This window comes from Meleagris gallopavo, chromosome 14 (genome assembly GCF_905368555.1).
Source record: "Meleagris gallopavo chromosome 14, MGAL_WU_HG_1.1, whole genome shotgun sequence".
NCBI lineage: Eukaryota > Metazoa > Chordata > Aves > Galliformes > Phasianidae > Meleagris > Meleagris gallopavo.
Genome location: NC_139417.1, coordinates 2,879,520 through 2,897,683, shown reverse-complemented (window position 1 = coordinate 2,897,683; position 18,164 = coordinate 2,879,520). Strand labels below are relative to the sequence as shown.

The following is an 18,164-nucleotide window of genomic DNA, read 5'->3' as shown; positions in this document are numbered from 1 at the left end:
GAGATTAACACTGCTTCTCACACCTTAGCCTCTGGATAAAGTGAGCCACAAATGGAAACTCAAGCAGTAGGAGGACAACTGGGCTATTGAGATAGACAATCAGGCGCCTTGGCATGGGGAATGAAATGCTCCTTTGTGCCTGGAAGTCATCCCTCAGCATTATTGAAGGCAACCAGCATATTCATACAGAACAATCCAAGTGCGCAGTACAGAGATCACTTTCCTTCAGAAGCAAAGCAAGTTTTTAAGCTGCTTTATCTTAGAGCAGAGGAATTCGCTCCAAAGCAATTGAATTATTCCTTGTTATGCAGTTCATACTGCCAGCTGAGCTGCTGTACTGTCTGGGCATGTGTTGGCAGCCAGGCCAAGTGCACAATAAAAGATGTCAGCTTAAATAGTCATGACTGGCTATTGTAGCTCGGTGAGGGATAAGAACTTGATTGCTTTTGATTTTGTGCCACTATCCTAAAGAGTTCTCAGCTTTGAAGAGAAGACCCTCAAGACCAGAAGATAAGGGTATCCAAGCTGGAAGGAAGGAAAGCAGGTTTTGTACTTTACCACTCATGCGTTAATAAGTTAAACTCTCCATAAAGCTGGCCCATTGTGATGGATTTGGGATTCAGTACAAAGTAGCTGACCGGTTCGTAATTCCCACCACTGGCTGCAGGCTGACCTTGTAGTGATGTCATTGCAGCTGCTAGGACTTCATAACACTGCAGAAGTAGGAGAGCAAGAGAATAAATGGCCATGGCTCCATAACAACAAAGCCGTGTGCTCACAGCAACTGCATTTAAAGGGCAGTGAGAAAGGAGACACAGGGAAAGAGAATGTCATAGCAAGAAGATGCCTAGCTGCATTCATAGAAATGAAGGATTTTAGAAGCATGGGGAGGAACTTTCATCTCCTTTGGAAAAAGCATCTTGAGGTGCCACATGCTGCTGAGTACAGATGTTCAGACTCAAAGTATGTCTCAGCCTTAGAAATCTGCAGCAGTGCCAGTAAGCCTCAGCTTAGCCTCCCAACTCCAAAGAGCAAGCCACTATTGTACTTCCCCATGGGTATGAGTCAGTACTAAAAGGCAGCATGAAAACATCTTTGTCTCCTGGTTTCTATCTGAGAGAGGCTGGAAACGCTGCAGTGTGAGCCTTCTGCGAAGTTTAACCCTCTGTCCTATTAGATGAGCAACAGATTGCTGGGGCCAAGGTAGTGTTTCAACCGTACCTTCGTCTTCCCAGAGCCTGTTGGCCCCACTAACATGAGGCCATGACGAACCACAGTGGTTTCGTACAGCTGGATGCACTTAGTCACGAAACCTGCAGAGGAAGATGAAGCAGAGTGGGTCTGGGACCATCTGTCTCTTTCCTAGGGCACAGCACTGGACTAAAAGCACAAGGCCCAAAGAGAGTGCTTGTGGAGAGCCTCTCCCCTCACCATCAACATCTTTCAGACTCTTTTTGATGCAGGCTTTGCGAATGGCTTCTTCCAGGATGCCATAATCGACAGGCTGTTCTTTGATCTTGGGAAATAAGTCAGAGACTATGCCACCGAAGAGCTTGAGGTCATCCTCCAGAAATTTGGGTATGTTGGCATCCCTGATAGCCCGCAGGCAGATCAGATCCTGCAAAGATTTAACCATTTGTGATTTGAAAGATCCTGCTTCTCCTCTGTGGCTGCAGAAAAGGTGACATAAGCCTCTGACAGTGTGAAGCACAAGCATATTTACCTCATCCATAGTAGGATTTTCCTTTTTCAAGTTGCCAGCTGTTGAGATGACAGTCTTCACAGCTCTCATTCCAAAGTCATAGTGGTCCTGGAAGAGGCACAGAGGAGACAGTGTTACTGGGTACGTGAGCATCACCTAAAAATCATCATAAAATCATGGAATGGTTTAGGTTGGAGGGAACGCTAAAGATCATGTAGTTCCAGTCCCCCTACCATGGGCAGGGTTGCCCCCCAACTAGCTGAGGTTGCCCAGGGCCTCATCAACCTGGCCTTAATCCTTAAACCCCTCCAGAGTGGGGCATCCACAACTTCTCTTGCTACAGGGAGCTTGCTACAGTGCCTCACCTCTCTGTGTAAAAGCTTTCTTCCTAACATCTAATCTAAATCTCCACTTTTTTAGTTTAAAGCCATCTCCCCGTATCCTATCACTATCAAATCATGTAAAAAGTTGATCCTCCTCTCCTGCTTGTAAGCTCCTTTCAAGAACTGGGAGGTTGCAGTGAGGCCCTCCCCAAAGCCTTCTTTTTCCAAGCTGAACAAGCCCAATCCTTTCAACTTTCCTTCATAGGGGAGGTACTCTGTGCCTAGACTGAGAAAACATCACATTTGTAAAACATATTCATGGACATTAAAGCATCTACCTGGGTGCTGAGCTGCTCTGACAATAGTTTGAATGTTGTGGTGATCTTCTTTGCAAGGACTTTAGCTTCATTAAACCCAAAGGAATAGAGTGAGATCTCAGCAATCATGGTGTAATCTGGGACCATCATCGCCACTGGACGGAAGAGAGCCTGAAATGTACAGTTCCAGCACAAGATAAAACCACAGTTTTTTCTTGCTTTTTCCAGCAAATTGAAAAGGCTGAGTTTCTGTCTCAGACTGTGCTGAGGGCACAGCATGAGTGTACCTGACACCTGTGGGGATAGCATGCCTGCAGACTGAAATATGAAAACCATCTGCTTACAGATGTGATTCAAAGCTGAAAGTGATCCTAGAAACCTTCCAAAACATTATTTCCTAAACTTTGCAGTGACCACACTGGTGGTCTGGTTAGCATCCAGTACACGAATTGCACCTCTTCTTTCTGTCTCTGCTTTCTACTCTCATTACCTTCAGGTTATCTGGTAATTCAGTACGTCCTGCATATCCGGGGTTCATTGTGATGAAGACTGCGCAGGATGGGACCAGAGGGATCTCCTTTCCTTCAAACATGAAGCGATCCACCTAGGAAATAAAAATTGTCATCAGTCTCAAAGCCTGACTTACAGAAAGGTAGCTGAATCTTTGACAAGGAAAATAATGGCTTTCGGTAGTTAAATTATGAAGCACAGCCATACACAGCTGCACACAACCGTGGTGATGCAGTGTGGTCCCACTTAGGAATCCACTCTTACCAGCAATACTTTTCCCTGCTTAAGAAATCAGGGTCATAGAAGGTTTACTGATAGAACACATTTTTATTTTTTTGAGCAGACTTCTGCTCCTCCAGCTATAAACAGACAACATCTTTTCAATTTTTTTTCTGCAGGAGAGTTTGGACCTGAATTAATTTGTGGTAGGAGAGGGCAAAAAGAAACCGAAATCCTTTTAGATCCGTATAATTTCAGTAATTTCAGATCGGTGATAAAGCAGTGCAGAAGAATTCACAGACAGCAGGTTTCTAATTCCAAGTCAAAGTCAAACAGATTCAGGTCTTAACCCCTGTGAGTCTCCAGAGGAGCAAAGCAGAGGCTGACTGCCAGATGGCTGACAGCTGAGTCTCCATGTAAAGCCAACAATTCATTTTACATTGCAACTGTGAGTGCATGAGCATGCATTTTTTTCTGTTCACATTGGGTTTCATGAACCCACTAAAGCTTGGATAATGCATTTAGATAAATGTGGTGCTGGGCAACTCACAGCAGAGCGGTGGCTGCCTTGCATCACAGCTCCAATTTTTATCAGCTCAGTGGATCTTTAACAGAGTGTCTCCCACACTGAAGTCTGCTGGCACACCATCTCAAGCTGAGACTTGGAGTGTGGGCAATAGTGGCAGTAAAGGCTAAGGTGAGGTTATAAAACTCACCTACAGTGAACACAATAAATCTGACACAATGTGCCACAGCTGGGGTATTATTGATACCTCTCTGAGCTGCACCTGAACTGGCCCTTTGTGACAGTGCATGCAAAGACAGTTGTCTGCCTTTGCATCCCCACTTACTCTCTGCTGCTGTGCTTTCTGAATGGTTGTGATCTGCTGGGCCACCACAGACAGCACCTCGATATCAATGCGGTTGAACTCATCAAAGCAAGCCCACGCACCAGAGCTGAGCAAGAAGAGAAATAAGAGGGGAGAAAGGAACATCAAACAGGAGCAAATACACTGCTGCAGGTTTAGCTAGGCTTAGAAATTATAAACTCAGATATTGGGGAACAAGTGGACCCAACATCCCAGCATCACAGTGTACAGTAGCAGGAGCCATAGTCCATCACCCCAACTATGCATCCCAGGTCAAGTCCATTTTTCAAAGCTTGGAAGGCTATGTATAAAGCTGGAAGGCAGTATAGGTGGGTAATCTTCCCACAAAGCGTGGTTTAAAAAATAATTACTTACAAATAAAACATCTGAGAAAAGAGTGTCAGCATTTGTTAGAGTAACTAATTCAGATTCACCAGCATGCAACAGACTAATTGGACCAGCTCTGTTTGATACACAGAGAAGAGGAAAGCTTTTCTGAGAGCATTCCTCAGGGTTTAAAGCAATCTCTCTTGGATACTCAATTTCAGATACACCCAGCAAACTCTCCTTAACATTAAGCTGCCTCTGGGCTGAATCTCAGTCCAACGTGTACAATATTAGAACAAAAGCAAGAGCTGGAAACATTTGCACAGGTGTCTAATAGAGGACTGGTGCAAAGCACCAGTTGCCTTAAACAAACAGGATTTCTATTTTTATTGTTTTAATTGGCTCGACTGCCCACCTATTCTGGCAGTTCTGTAACTTTGCTCATGCTGGAACACAGCAACCTTCTTAGTGTGACTTTGCTGGTTCTTTGGGGCTGTTATGAAAAATACCCATCTATTTTCAGCAACCAGCATCCCTACCCACTCCTGGGCAATGACACGCTGTGTTGTACCTGGCTAGTCCCTTGAAAAACTTTCCCATTGCCATAAAGTCAAGCTGGTCAGAGCAGTTGAACACTACAGTTTGGATTGCAAGTGCCTTCCCCAGCTCTTTCGTTGTTTCTGTTTTGCCTGTTCCTGCTGGTCCCGCAGGTGCTCCTCCAAATTTCAGGTGCAGAGCTCCTGTAAGCGTCAGGTAACATCTACAACAAAGATGAGACCAGATAATGAGAAGTATTTCTACTACTGGCTTCAGGAAAGGAGAAATGAGCTCTCCAGATGGAGACAGGCAGGAATCCATCATTTATTTTTCTGCAGAGCTGCTTAGATATGCAGCACTTTGTGAAGGAGTTAGCTATGTGGCCTTGATTAGTATTCATGAGGGCCTGCATGGATAAATCCTTCTGCCACTGGCTATAAATTCACTCCCCAGAAAAAAGACAGTTACAAAAGGGTGTAACTATTATTACTGCTGCATATTCCAGAGTGTTAGATATCCTTTTTATAGTGGTTTGCAGAAGAGCTCCTCAGCTATCAGGAGGGCATTTTAGACGAGTCAGAGTGCTGCATTAAGAATCAAAAGAAGGTAAGCAAATCAGTGTGAGCACTGATCACTAGGAACACAGTGGGACCAATGCCAAGGTGTTCTATCTCACAGAGACCATTACTGTACGAATGATTTCTATTTACATACATTAAGAACCAAGCCTGACATATTCAGATTTTTGGTTTAACCTCTCATGAAGTTTGTTCCTCCAGAAAAAGAAGGTACATTTACTACCCAAAACCCAATTTCCTTACCTGTCAGTGAGGGGTGTGATAACTAGGCGGCCAGTGTTCCCAAGATACTCATAGCCATACACAAATTCAGCATTGACTGCTCTGATGTACAGGTCCCCCTTCGTCCAGTAGGATCTAGTGATGAGTGAACACGACACCAGAAAGATATAAGCCTTCTGGCAGACAATACATCAGAATTACAGCCTGTGGGTTCAGAGACCTGCATGTCATGATTTGCCTCTAGAGAAGAAGAGATAAGGTAACACAGTGGGATGTTCAGAGTTTTCACAGACCTGAAAGGAGGTTTTCTATCAAGCACTGCACTCCCACTTAGGTAGAAGCAAGCCCTTTTACACTGAGGCATTTGAGACTCTGTGGTATAGCACAGTCTCTATTGCTGAAGTGTCTAAGTCTGTCTGCCTTAGAACTGGCATCTATAGGAGACTTGAATCCCACTTCTCACAGGGATGTTAGAGGTGCTTCACAAATACTGCTTACAGATCATGCAAACACTTGTTTCCATTTGTCACAGACACGGCTGATGGAGGAAGAGAATAAAGACTGGCCGGGGGACCAGGTGAGGTTCAACAGCTGAGCTCTCTACCTGAGCTGGGAGATCCACTCGAAATCATTCACGCTTGTCACATTCTCCTCGATCAGCTTTGCTGCAACATCCTTGGCATGGACCTCAATCACAATGAGAGCTGACATCACTGCTCGCTGCATCTTAGACAGTTTGCCACGGACCACAGCAACCAAATCAGCCAGCTGGGTAAGGAAAACACCGTGGAACAATCCATACCCCAACAGCCCAGGAGTACTAACACGATGCAGTCAACCTTACTGCCTGTTAAGTACAGACCACAGGCTGTGTCCCAGCAGTATCTGCCTCTTTCTTGTCAGTGATGCGAATGTTCAGGAAGCAAATACTGCTCAGGGCTGCCTCAGAGCTGACTTGCCATGGAACTTCAGAGAATCACAGAGTATCCCAAGTTGGAATGGACCCCAAAGGGTCATCATGTCCAACTTCTGACTCCACATAGGACCTTTCAAAGTTCAAACCTTATTTTCCTAAGTGCTCCTTAAACTCCAGCAGTCTGGGGCTGTGACCACTGCCCTGGGGAGCTGTTCCATGCCCACTTCCCTCTGGTAAAGAACCTTTTCCTAACACTCAGCCTGACCCTCCCCTGACACAGCTCCAAGACATTCCCTGATGTCCTGTCACTGTCAGCAGAGAGAGGAGATCAGCGCTGCCCCTCTGCTCCCCTCTGGAGGAAGCTGCAGGAGTTTGCAGTGACATTATTAGCACATTATTTGAGATTTATGGCAACAAATGTCCTAATGATTAAGATGATGGCAACTTGTTACTTATTTTTCAAACCATACTATGCAGAACTGCATTTCCAAACAACCACTTGTAGTGACATACATGGAGCCAAGCAGGTTTTGGGAGCTGATTTCAGGTAGCATACATCTGGTGGTTCAGGTTAAGGGACAAAAGCACAACCCTTGGAAATTCTGATGGGACAGTGTCAGCGTTTCTGCTATAGCAGATTGTCCTGCCTGTATTTATAAGCTATCTGATGACAGACAAGCTCGGTTCTGACAAGATCTTACCTTTACATTCATTTTCCTACCTGAGTACTCAGCTGTGGAAAAAGCCTGCTGGACAAATCTCCTGATTCCAGAGCTTCAGACACCTCCTTTGTCCAGAAAATCTGACAGCCAACAATGGTCACCTGGCCAGGCCATTGCAAGACCCACGTAGTACGAGGTGTCTCAAAAACAAGAAAAAAATGACAGAAAGAATGACTCATTTCCTACTAATGATGAGATGCATCATTAACAAATAAGAGCTGAGTTATTATTTAAGAGACTTTCCTTATTTATTTATTTTTTATTTTTTATTTTCTACCAGCATAGCTTTTATACAGAAACCAGAACCAAGATGCATTCCCTGTGATCACTGACTGTTGCCCTTAGCACAGTGTGTGAAACACGAGTGCTGGTGAAGACCTAAGAGAGTATCCTTCTAGGAAGAAGCTGCCTAGAGAGAGGAATAGAAATGGATTCAGAGGGCTGTTCTATGATACAGGGAAGTATTTTGTAGTCGTCAAATCAGTGTACAGAGTTTGCATCCTCTGGACCATGAACTGTTTGCTGAACTATGCCTTCTGCAGGTTGTATTTAACAACTAGCAGAATATCACAGATTCATTAGCCCCATAACTGGTGACTTCTGTGGTAAGCCTAGGACCAAGTCACCACAGAACTGCAAGTCTGTGATAAAACTCTCACCTCTGGGTAAACACCAATTGATCTTTCTATGTTGTCCCGCACACTGGCCTTCATGGATTTCTCAACTTCCAGCAGCCAGTCCTCCACCTTGTCAGTGGGATAAATGGCAGCAAACAGCTTCACCTCTTCTCCTTCAGCAGAATACATGTGTGTGATCTGCAGATCCTCCTGGAACTGCAGCTAACGTAGGAAACACAACAGGAGACGTGAATGGCAAGTTTCTTTTCTATTCCTGCCTTCCAGCCACTGAATGACAGTAAGGATATAGCACAGAATGCTCACTATAAATGTGGTGCCCAGCTTGGCTGGTAATAACAAAGTGTCACAGATGTGCAAGACAACCTCCTCAAAAAAAAAACAAAAACGGAGGATGATAATACAAAAATAGGAGATTCATATCACAGGTTTTGTTCAGGTGAAGCAAATCAAATTATAGGTGGGACGAACATTTCTCAGCCTGTCTGGAATTCAAACCCTTGATTCATGTTCAATTCTGTAGATTCAGGTCGTTTTCCTTGAGGTCAGAGTGCCTGGTTTTAAAAGTAAAATTTTAACAGCTTCTCTGCTGCCCCAGCAAATCACTGACAGTCCCCTTATTTATTCCAATGGCTTTGCATCAGGTTTCCAGTTCAATTTCCTTTCTATTTTCCCAAGCTAATGACTAGGAGATTGGTTTCCATGTCTGAGTATTGCGGTGGTGTGAACTGTGTCTAGCCCTGGAGTCTGAAGTCAATTAAGAATAATAAAGAGGAAAATAGCAGGGTTAACCCCACCCAGCCCCTAAGTCAAGATGAAAGCAGAAACTCAGTTCAGTTTAGGCTTGTTTACTCCCTCCTGAGCAGGGGATACCACCCTCATCAGGTGTCTGTGAGTAGAGAGCTACGTCTGAGCTATTTAGCAATTAGGCTACTGGACAAGATGATCGAGTGAGAGACGTCACTTGTCTGCAGGTGCGAAGATCCAACACAAATCCAAACCCAAATCATTCTGTTACTCTATTTCTCCCAGCCTCCATGGTGAGACAGACAGGTATTTTCAGAAGCAGTGTCCACTCCTCCTTAGTTGGTCATCTAAGTGAGCTGTCTTTTGCAGATGCCTGTCTTCCCCCGTTGTCTCAAAGGAAATCACGTGTGTCCAGTTCACAGACACATCTGGATCTGAAATTTCTAAAGAGAGGTTGCTTGAATTCCTCTCCAAGGCAGCCAGTTAACTGTGGAGAACTGTTCTGCTTCCATGGAGTATACTGGAAATATGTTTTTATGCTTTGCAGACTGAGTGACTTATCTACCCCACCTCTCAATGCTGTTCAGAAAAGGGCAGAATCAACTCAAGTCTTTTACCCCTCATGGAAGAGAGAAGCTGCCTGAAAGAGCCAACTTGTTGCGTTCTCCTGGTGGCAGTTTGCATCTTGCAGTGCCTACACTTACAGGTTTACAGGAGATACAGCAGAATATGAAAACTCTCCCCTCGTTCCCATGACATCAGCTCCCCAGAGATGGGCCAAACCTCTAAGTGCTTGCTTTGCTTACCCGTGCAATGTTCTCAAAGCATTTCCGAAGGTGAGGCTGTACAGCAGTGGGGTCTTTTGTCTGGGACAGTATTTCCAGCAGCTCATCGTCTGAAAGGAAGTAGAACCTGAAAACAAAGATTGAGCTCTGGGAAGAGATTCTTTTTAACACAGCATCATGGATGGAGTCCTGGCAAGGTGAGGAACAAGTCCCATTTTTGACTGCTCGTCAATCCCTTTGTATTTGTGTAGAAGTATCAGCCATGGTCTAGCCATCTACCTCTCTCTGCTTCGTTAATCATTTACATTCGTGAAAAGCAGCTTTCAAAGAATAGTAGCATTCCTTCAGGAATAAGGGACAGTTACATGGAGGTTATTCTGCTTTGTGCCATCCTTTATAGACAAATCACAACTGAAAGGCACAGATAAGCACTGTGCTACCAGACTGCCCTTAACTTACAACTTTTGTGCCTGCCTGTGTTCTCCCCATCAGATGGCAGCATTGAAAGGCACAGCCTTTCTTGATGTTTGCACTCTCATGACAATATCATAAGCTTCTATTTTTTTGCCGTGCCCTTTCTTGGCACAGTTAACTGGAGTGAACCACTCCTTTCATATCTTCTGAACCAGAAAGTGTGATCCAGCCCTCTGAAATCTGAGGTTACCTGGGAAAAGCACCTCTCTTGGTCTCCAGGTATTCACTCAGCCCTTTCTGCACAAGCTCCAGTAATTTGTTACATTTTTGCAGGTTTTCTAGCAGCGCAGGATCAGGGCACAAAGACATCACCTAAAGCAGAGCAGGGACACAGGAAACATCAGTATTCTGAGCATGTGGACATAAGGCACTGGAGATAATTGAGCTGCCCAGTGGATGGGATCAAAACGATTCATTCACAGGAGAGCTTTCTGTGGATCTGGAGAGGTGTGAGCTTTGTGGGCAAGGAGGGGAAATAGTACTTATAATATTATTATACTTATTACATATACTTATAATAGTATTATGACAAATACATGTCTGGATTCCTTTAAATACTAACATTTGTAGTAAGGAAGACAAGTGGTGACGGAGTCCTGGGAAAGTAGAGGAGTGCAGAGCACTTGGATTAGGACACAGAAAGCAATGACCCTAAACTACCTTACAGATTCAGTCTTGAGGAAGAATTGAAGGAGGTGTCTTGTGGTTAGAGTTTAAGCTGGTTACAAGAGTTGTTGGAGAGTCCTTGTGCTAGGGAAGACACAATGAGAGACAACACACTGATGCAAGACATCACAGAGAATGACTCTGTGGACTTAGACAGCAGAAGGAAAGGTCATGGTCCAAGAGAAGAAATCTAGCACGCTGATCTGGGCAAGGTCTTACTGTTTATATAGCATTGATCATGCCCTGATCATTGCAAAAGCAATAACTCTTGTGTGATACAGCTCCAAGGAATTTGGGATAGCTGCAATTTATCAAGGCACTCACCTCAGGATTTTCATTAGCATTCTTCATGATGATCCTCCAGTCTGTATCCATCATCTGAAAGCGCTCACTTTCCACTGGCAGCTGTCTTTTGATGTCTTCTGACCTAAAGATGGGCTCCAGATAGAGCCAAGAGCACTGGCAGTTCAACCATTCCTCGAGGACATCCTAGTGGGAAGGACAGGACACCACTCCATGAACCTGTTTGACTAAAGCAATCAAAACTGTGCAACAAAATGTGCTAATAAATGAATGAATAAAACAAAAAAGGAGGTGATGCTGCACTTAAACCTACCAGAGTCTGAATTGCAGAGCCAGGAACTGGAAGGCTCTTCTCCTCAAAAAGTAAAAATTAACAATAAAATTATATAAACACTCCTTTTGCTAATTGCTGTCAGCAGGCATCAGAATCAGCACTTATTAGTTTAATAGAGGTAGTACGGATCTACGTATAAGTTGATACTTGATCTCAAAGGGGCTTTGTGGTGCTAGGTCAAATTTCTGTGGCTCGTGTTCCTGTGTTTCACAGAAGATACCACTTTTGTAAAACGAGCTGGGAATTCATTTTGTGAAAAGAGCTTTTTTGGGCAAAAAGAATGACAAATAAAACACCTCAGACTGTGCAGTTCTGTCACATCCTCTCCCCTGTCTCACATAAACTAGCTAAAGCCTTGCCTACAGAATAATCCACAAATAGACCTTCAAACAATCTTCTCCAAATTAAGAGAACGAATGAAAAGTCAATCATTTAAGTTAGACATCACAGAGGTAACCCTGTTTGTCATGCATTTGCAGGAGCAAGAATTAGGTTGGAAGAACACCTTCTTCTTCCATTTTCAGGAAGGGAAGACTGGAAGGTATGGGGAACCTGCCCAACCCCACAAAGCAGTGTGTTTGACTGCCTTTCTGCCTGCCAGAGGAAACCAGCCTTGCTTACAGGAAGCTGTCTTCTACCATCCCCTGCACACATGCAGTCACTTGACCTAGCAAGAAGTGAAGTTTCCTCATAATGCAGACAGCTGTGTTTGCCATACCCCATCAGCTAACCCTGCTAAGCCACTTCCCAGGAGAGGATTCATGAGCCTTTACAGACAAGAATGAATGAAATCTGAAGAAAAAGTAGGAAAGGCAGGGTGAAAACAAAATGTCACAGTCAAAACTACGCAGTAAACAACTGCATTTCCCCACATCACCTTCTGCCTTAGGGCTTACAGTAGCATTTCTGTACCCTGGTGAGACAAGATCAGCTCTCTAGCCCAAGCACACCCAGATGGTAAGCATCAATAAACAGGCAATTATGAATAACAAGTAACAATGCTGCTGAAAATCAAACACAGAGTTCTCCAGCAAGATAGTTGTACGGAAATTTTTCTCCTGCAACAAAATGCTATTCTGCTGCATCCTGCACGTTCAGGCTCAGGTCTGACACAGAAGGCATCGTTTGCCAGATCTTGTTCTGAACAGCAGTATTCTGTGTGTTATCCTGAATGCTTTTGTGTGGACAGCTCTTAGGCTTTAGTTTAACATGATTAGCACGTGGCCTGTAAAGAAGCTGTAAGGTCCACTTAGTGTAATGTTATTAGAGATGCCACCAAAAAGTGTTGTCAAAGGTAGTAAAAGGGCTGAAATTTCATCACTTCTGTTTGCAGAATAAGGCACTGAGTTTGTCCCCTTTATTAGAATCAGAGAGATTTAACCAGGCTTCTGCCTCCCAATAAATTATCTTCCTGACAGCTGTGTAGCCCCCCACAGTGCCCATGATAAAGCACACGCTAGATGCTGGCCTTCAGATATATGTAGCTAAGAGACTAGTACCTGAGTCATCTTCAGCTTATTTTCCCATGTGTTCATTCTGTCCTCAAAAGGTTTCTTGAATGGTGAGAAGGACATGCTCTGAATCATGACAATATGATCATCTAGGAGCTGAGAAGCTTCATCAGTGTTTTTCAGAATAAAGGTACCCGTGTCTTTGTAAAGTGATACAGCAAATGAAACAGAGCTCCATTCACTCTCCATCTTGTTGAGTGCCTAGAACAGAGAGACAAGAAATTTAATTCTCAGATACAACCTATGTGATGGTTACTGCATTTCCCACATCTCTCTTAATGCCTGCTGACAGATTTTTGCCCTTGGATTTCACTGGAAACTGCAGCTGTGTGTATAATGCATCCATTTGCCCATGGACTCAACGCCTTGATACTGTCCTAAAAGGACATCTGGAGAGGAGAAGGCAGTTTCAGAATCCAGAGCATCACCAATACTACTTGGATGCACAGAGGATGCCAGCAGAGTTTCTATTCATGATAATGGTTATGATGGCTTTGTGGAAGGGGCAGCTATCCACTGGGAACTCACCTGAGATTTCAGAGAACAAAAACTCCCATACAGTAACGATTTTCAGTTAATACCACCTTACATCACATCAGAACTGACGAACTGAAACTGAAAGACTACCCAGCCTATAAATCTCCAGAGCCAGCAAGTCCTCCTTGCACACATTCACCACATGGAAGGATTTGTGACCTCCATTTCTAGTCACAGCTAATCTTCCTGACACTATTTTTGGCAGGCAGAATGCTGTCAATTGAATTATTTTAACTTGAACAGTTACCAATCGCACACTGAGGTGAGGGAACCAACACATAACCATCAGGTAGTGCTGTTATGCTGCAACTGTAGGTTCCTTGCAAGGCAAAATAACTTCCAATGCATGAGTTCACTCAGGTGGTCATTGTTCCCATCTCTGAGGGACGTCTGAGATGTGCTGCAGAATGTGCATAAAGCTCTGGAAGCATATGAATGCCACCCAAGGCAACGAATGGCTGCTCAACAGAAGTCCAGCAGAAATATCCCTAAAAACAATCACAAATCCCCCTCTCTCCTCACATTCTCAATGGCGTATTCCTTGCCAGCTATCTCAGCTACTTTGGTGATACTCTCAATATGGTCCTGCAGGTTCATATCCAAACAGCGACGAAGCGTCAGATCGGAATCTAGCTTGATATCCATGTTAGTGTCTTCTGACAGCATCTCCCAGTGCCGACTTCTCATACCAGGATTGTTCAGCCCTTGGATTAAGGGGACATACTGTCTAAACTCTTCAATCTTGTCTCGGAACTCCATTGCCACACCCTGGCATGCTTTCAGGAAGAGAATCAGAAAAAAAACCATCAGCAATAACAGCATGCGAGGAAGTTGCCTTAATTTCCTACAAGAAGTTACCTAAAGCCTGATGTGCTTGTAGACACAAGGTATGGGGAAAAGCAGCAGAAGAGAAAGCAATAGAAAAAAATGCAGGCTTGAAGATTCTCTCTGTGCTGCTGCCAAGCAAGGACATGAGCCTGCTCCCAGAAGCAGGCCTGCCCATCAGCCTCACAACTGCTAGAAGCAAGTCCATGCTAAGCAGAAGTGTGCCTTAGCCCAGAGCTCACCCTAAGATTCCCATTTGAGGTCTGGCTAGCACACATGCCCCTTTTTGACTGCACCCTGTGTGGCAGTGCTGCGTAGTCACAGCGAGGATGTGAGCACCCCACAGTCCCTGCTGGTGGTATGCAAAGGCAGGGAGGCTCAAGGCCAAAGCACACATTACACCAGGTGGAAGGGAATATTGCCATGAATATGAGCAGGTATTCTTAGTATTTCTGTTTACCATAATGATTCATAGTTACGCATCCACTCATCACCTCCTCCACTGGGGCTGATTCATGGCATTGTTTAAGAGAGAGTTCAAGTTAAAAAGGATGAATCAAAAATTTCCCACTGCAAAATATATTTCAATCTAAGCCATCTGGTAGATTTTAGAACTAGCTCCAAAGAATGACCAACGGATCTCGCAGCATCAAGGAATGGGAAGTTAAGCTGTGACTGAACACTCAATTCCACTTCTACTAGGGGTGATGATAAAAAGATCTTCACGTGACTTGCAAGGGCTGGATGAGATCATTTATATTTCATATACATTTGGATAGGAAGAAAAAAAGTTACTGCATTCTACAGATTATTTCCAGACTTTGCAATTTATTATTATTATTTTTTTTAGTAAGATCTTTTTTGGCTTTCTATTAAATTAATTGGTCCATGGAGGAAATAAGATTGGCCAAAGAACAGCACCCAGCTTCAAGTCTCTTTCCTGTCTGACTTAAGTAAGGGTTTAAACTCACAGGCCTCTGGTCATTAGCCACCAGACTACATATTAATTCTTTATGAGTAATTAGATAATATTTAATAATTTGTACAGAGCAAAACAAACTGCAACATAAGAGGATGGCTTTTATCTCAGTGCTGTCTTGGAAATTAGGTATAAAAGTAATTTGGAGGGTGGTTGTTTCTATGCCAAACTAGTACTTTAAGCAGCAAGACTAGCATCTAGATGTGAATCATACTTACAGAAAGAAAAAGAACAAAAAAAAAAAAAAAGAGAAAAACCATATGAGCAGTTTCTCAGCTGGCTGTAATATACACCACACATTCATGTGACATCCTCACAATTCCCTGTTCTGAGCATGCTGTGATGCTCTTCATACCAATACACGCACCACCATCCTTTCCCCAGACTGTATAGCTACCTGGTGAGTTTTTGAACTGCCTCACGCACTTCTGCATCGTCTTAAAAGAGTTATTGACATTCTTTTCTAGCTGCTCAGCTTCAATTTCAATGAGAGGACCATCCATCCAGCTCTTACACCAGTGCAGCCAGTCTGACACCGTACTCCAGAGATCGCAATACGGCTGAAAGTCCTTCACCATCCTGGATAGCTTTTTGTACTTTAGAAAGAAAAAAAAAGCAAGCACGTCAAAAAGGCTAAAAAGAGCACAATTCTTTTTTGAATCTCAAGCAATGAGCAAACTACTACTTTCAAGAGGATGCATCAGACTGCCTTCTTGTGGGACCACAACGTAGATTCCAACAAAGAGCTACCAGCAAAGTTGGGCGTTACATGGTCAGGCTGCAGCACATCTGGTATAGAAAGCACCCTCTCCACTTTCCTTACAAATGCTCTGTTGTGAATGAAGAGGCTTTGATGGGCAGCCCACGTACACTCAGAAGAAGCACACAGTGCACTTCGTATTGAACTTACTGGAATTTGGGTCCTTACAGTGAAATAATCACAGACTGAGAAGTAGGAAAGCATCACGTAAGCTTCACTTCTGCTCTGCAGCCAGACTGGGCTGGATGTGGGTGACAATGACGCATTGACAGCTGAACAGCCACAGGCAAAAAGGAGTATTTGTAACTATATAAACTGTTGCCTTAAGAGAACATGTCACCATCTGAGCCCTGCCACCACTATGCAACCACTGTCATTTACATCTGCACAACTGCAGTAATTGCCTTACAGAAATCGATGCATGTTATCTGCTGCATCAAGACCTACCTCTGTGACTCCTCCTCATCAACATCACTCAAGTCTGAGCACGTACACCCAAAATCTCTCATAGAAGGGGCAATATAATCCCTGAAGGCATTCAAGGCCAGGCTGGATGTGGCTCTGGGCAGCCTGGTCTGCTGTTGGCAACCCTGCACATAGCAGGGGGTTGGAACTCAATGATCATTGTGGTCCTTTTCAACCCAGGCCATTCTATGATTCTATGATATCAGGGTTATGAACATTCATCTGGGACCAGCTCTTCTTCAGCACAGAGTGATAGAGCAGCACAGCCACTCTACTAAGGGACTAAGGAGTGTCTCTAGTCAGCATCAGAAAACCCAGAAGAGCATGAAGAACTTATTCTGGAGCGACTGTGACTTATTACTTGCTCTACCTACCTACCGATTGGAGGCCCAATACAGGTTAGGGTTCTGTAGGTAGGGGAACACTTACATTAGTAACTTTCATCCCAAAGATTTTTTCCCGGTTGTTGTAGAGAATTGCCAAATTCTGAAGCTCCTTCAGCTGCTTCCCGACCAGTCTTGCTTCATTAGCCAAATTATGAGCTTGTCTGATGTCCACTTGAACAGAAAATTCACCTACAGTCAGCTGGAAGAAAAAAGGCAGGCGTGAGGTGGGGCTGAGAACCTGAGTGCTGCTTCTGGAAATCTCAGCTTCCTGGTGTGTTAAGATTTTTCCAAAACTCTGCCCCTGTTTCAGGGTCTTCCATGCAAGGTGAGTTCCCTGACTTCTGTTATTTCGCCCTTGATGGTAGCACATCATGGAGGATGCTTTGTAGGGAACTGAGTACATAAGAAAGAAGAAAGAAGTGCATGCAATGCCCAAGAAATAGAATATTGTATATTACTTTTGCAGGAAATATTGATTTTTCACCAGGAAGAGTATTGTACTGAAAAATAATTTAAAAAAAGAAACTCCTAATTGAAAGCCCAACTCCAATAAAAAGCAGAGGTTTCTTTTGGATAATTTTTGGCCCAATAATACATTGACCTAAAATCACTTAAATCTCATCTGAAGTTTTCCGTGGGTAACCACAACATGTTTGAAGCCCTCCCATCTCTGGACAGTTTATTGTCAGGAGCTTAATACCTTCATGTCCTCCAGTTTCTCTTCAAATATGTTGTGATCCATCACTTGGGTTTCACGGAATCTGTCTTCATCCTGCACGTGCTGGAGCTGAATAGCCTCAGTCTGCATAGCTATTTTCAGGGGCCAGTAACTCGCAGCCCACCTGCACTCACATGATGTCACGAGAGAAAGAGAGAGGCTTTTTGAGCATATGCTTGAAATGCTGAAAAGAACAGAATGAGAAACCGAACTCCAACCAAACAGGGAAGCTTTACAAAAACAGAAGTTAATGTGGTTTCGACAAATAAATCTCTCCCAGTTTCTTGTTTCTACGTAGCCCTTGTGACTAGGCTATTGAATTTGAGAACTCTCGAGAGAGGTGGAGGGCCTTTTTAAGAGGTACAAATCTAGTAATCTTGCTGAAAAGCCAGAAACAGAGTAGCAAAACAACAGTGGGCACCCAGAGGGAATGTCTTTCTTTGACTGTTCACAAATAAAAACGGGCTGAGAGTTTTGGATTTTAGCTTTTTAGGGCTACTGATAAAACCTGTTTCCTGTTGAGCAGGGAAGTGAGTGGCCAGGATAACCCAGATAAAGTGAAGCTCTGGCATTTGCAGAGTGCTCCAGGGAGCGTGATGCAGATATAGGAGAGGCTGTCCAATGTGGCTGCTTATTCTAAGGCATGTTTCTTGGTTCTTACTTAGCCATTGCTCACTAGTACTCCATTTGGACTTGTGAGCTTGTACAACACCAGATGCAAGCTCTGCAGCATTATACTCAAGGCCATAGACCTGCCAAGCACCTGGGAATGCAGCCATCACCTATTAGGGCTGCAC

At 43.9% G+C, this 18,164-nt stretch overlaps 1 protein-coding gene across 2 annotated transcripts in view; it reads right to left on the bottom strand.

The window, feature by feature from the left end:
- DNAH1 (dynein axonemal heavy chain 1) overlaps positions 1-18,164 on the bottom strand; it is an 85,062-nt gene that overhangs the window by 46,810 nt on the left and 20,088 nt on the right. For both annotated transcript variants that reach the window (XM_085235795.1, XM_085235794.1), the window contains exons 18-37: positions 17,350-17,491; positions 16,693-16,848; positions 15,436-15,634; positions 13,757-14,010; positions 12,686-12,898; positions 10,874-11,038; positions 10,074-10,195; positions 9,431-9,536; positions 7,902-8,081; positions 7,242-7,382; positions 6,209-6,372; positions 5,626-5,739; positions 4,839-5,027; positions 3,923-4,028; positions 2,833-2,946; positions 2,364-2,513; positions 1,724-1,810; positions 1,432-1,618; positions 1,222-1,313; positions 559-713 (exon numbers count right to left, since the gene is read on the bottom strand). In XM_085235795.1, the coding sequence (XP_085091921.1) occupies positions 559-713; positions 1,222-1,313; positions 1,432-1,618; positions 1,724-1,810; positions 2,364-2,513; positions 2,833-2,946; positions 3,923-4,028; positions 4,839-5,027; positions 5,626-5,739; positions 6,209-6,372; positions 7,242-7,382; positions 7,902-8,081; positions 9,431-9,536; positions 10,074-10,195; positions 10,874-11,038; positions 12,686-12,898; positions 13,757-14,010; positions 15,436-15,634; positions 16,693-16,848; positions 17,350-17,491 (3,036 nt within the window). The remainder of the gene's footprint in view (positions 1-558; positions 714-1,221; positions 1,314-1,431; positions 1,619-1,723; positions 1,811-2,363; positions 2,514-2,832; positions 2,947-3,922; positions 4,029-4,838; positions 5,028-5,625; positions 5,740-6,208; positions 6,373-7,241; positions 7,383-7,901; positions 8,082-9,430; positions 9,537-10,073; positions 10,196-10,873; positions 11,039-12,685; positions 12,899-13,756; positions 14,011-15,435; positions 15,635-16,692; positions 16,849-17,349; positions 17,492-18,164) is intronic.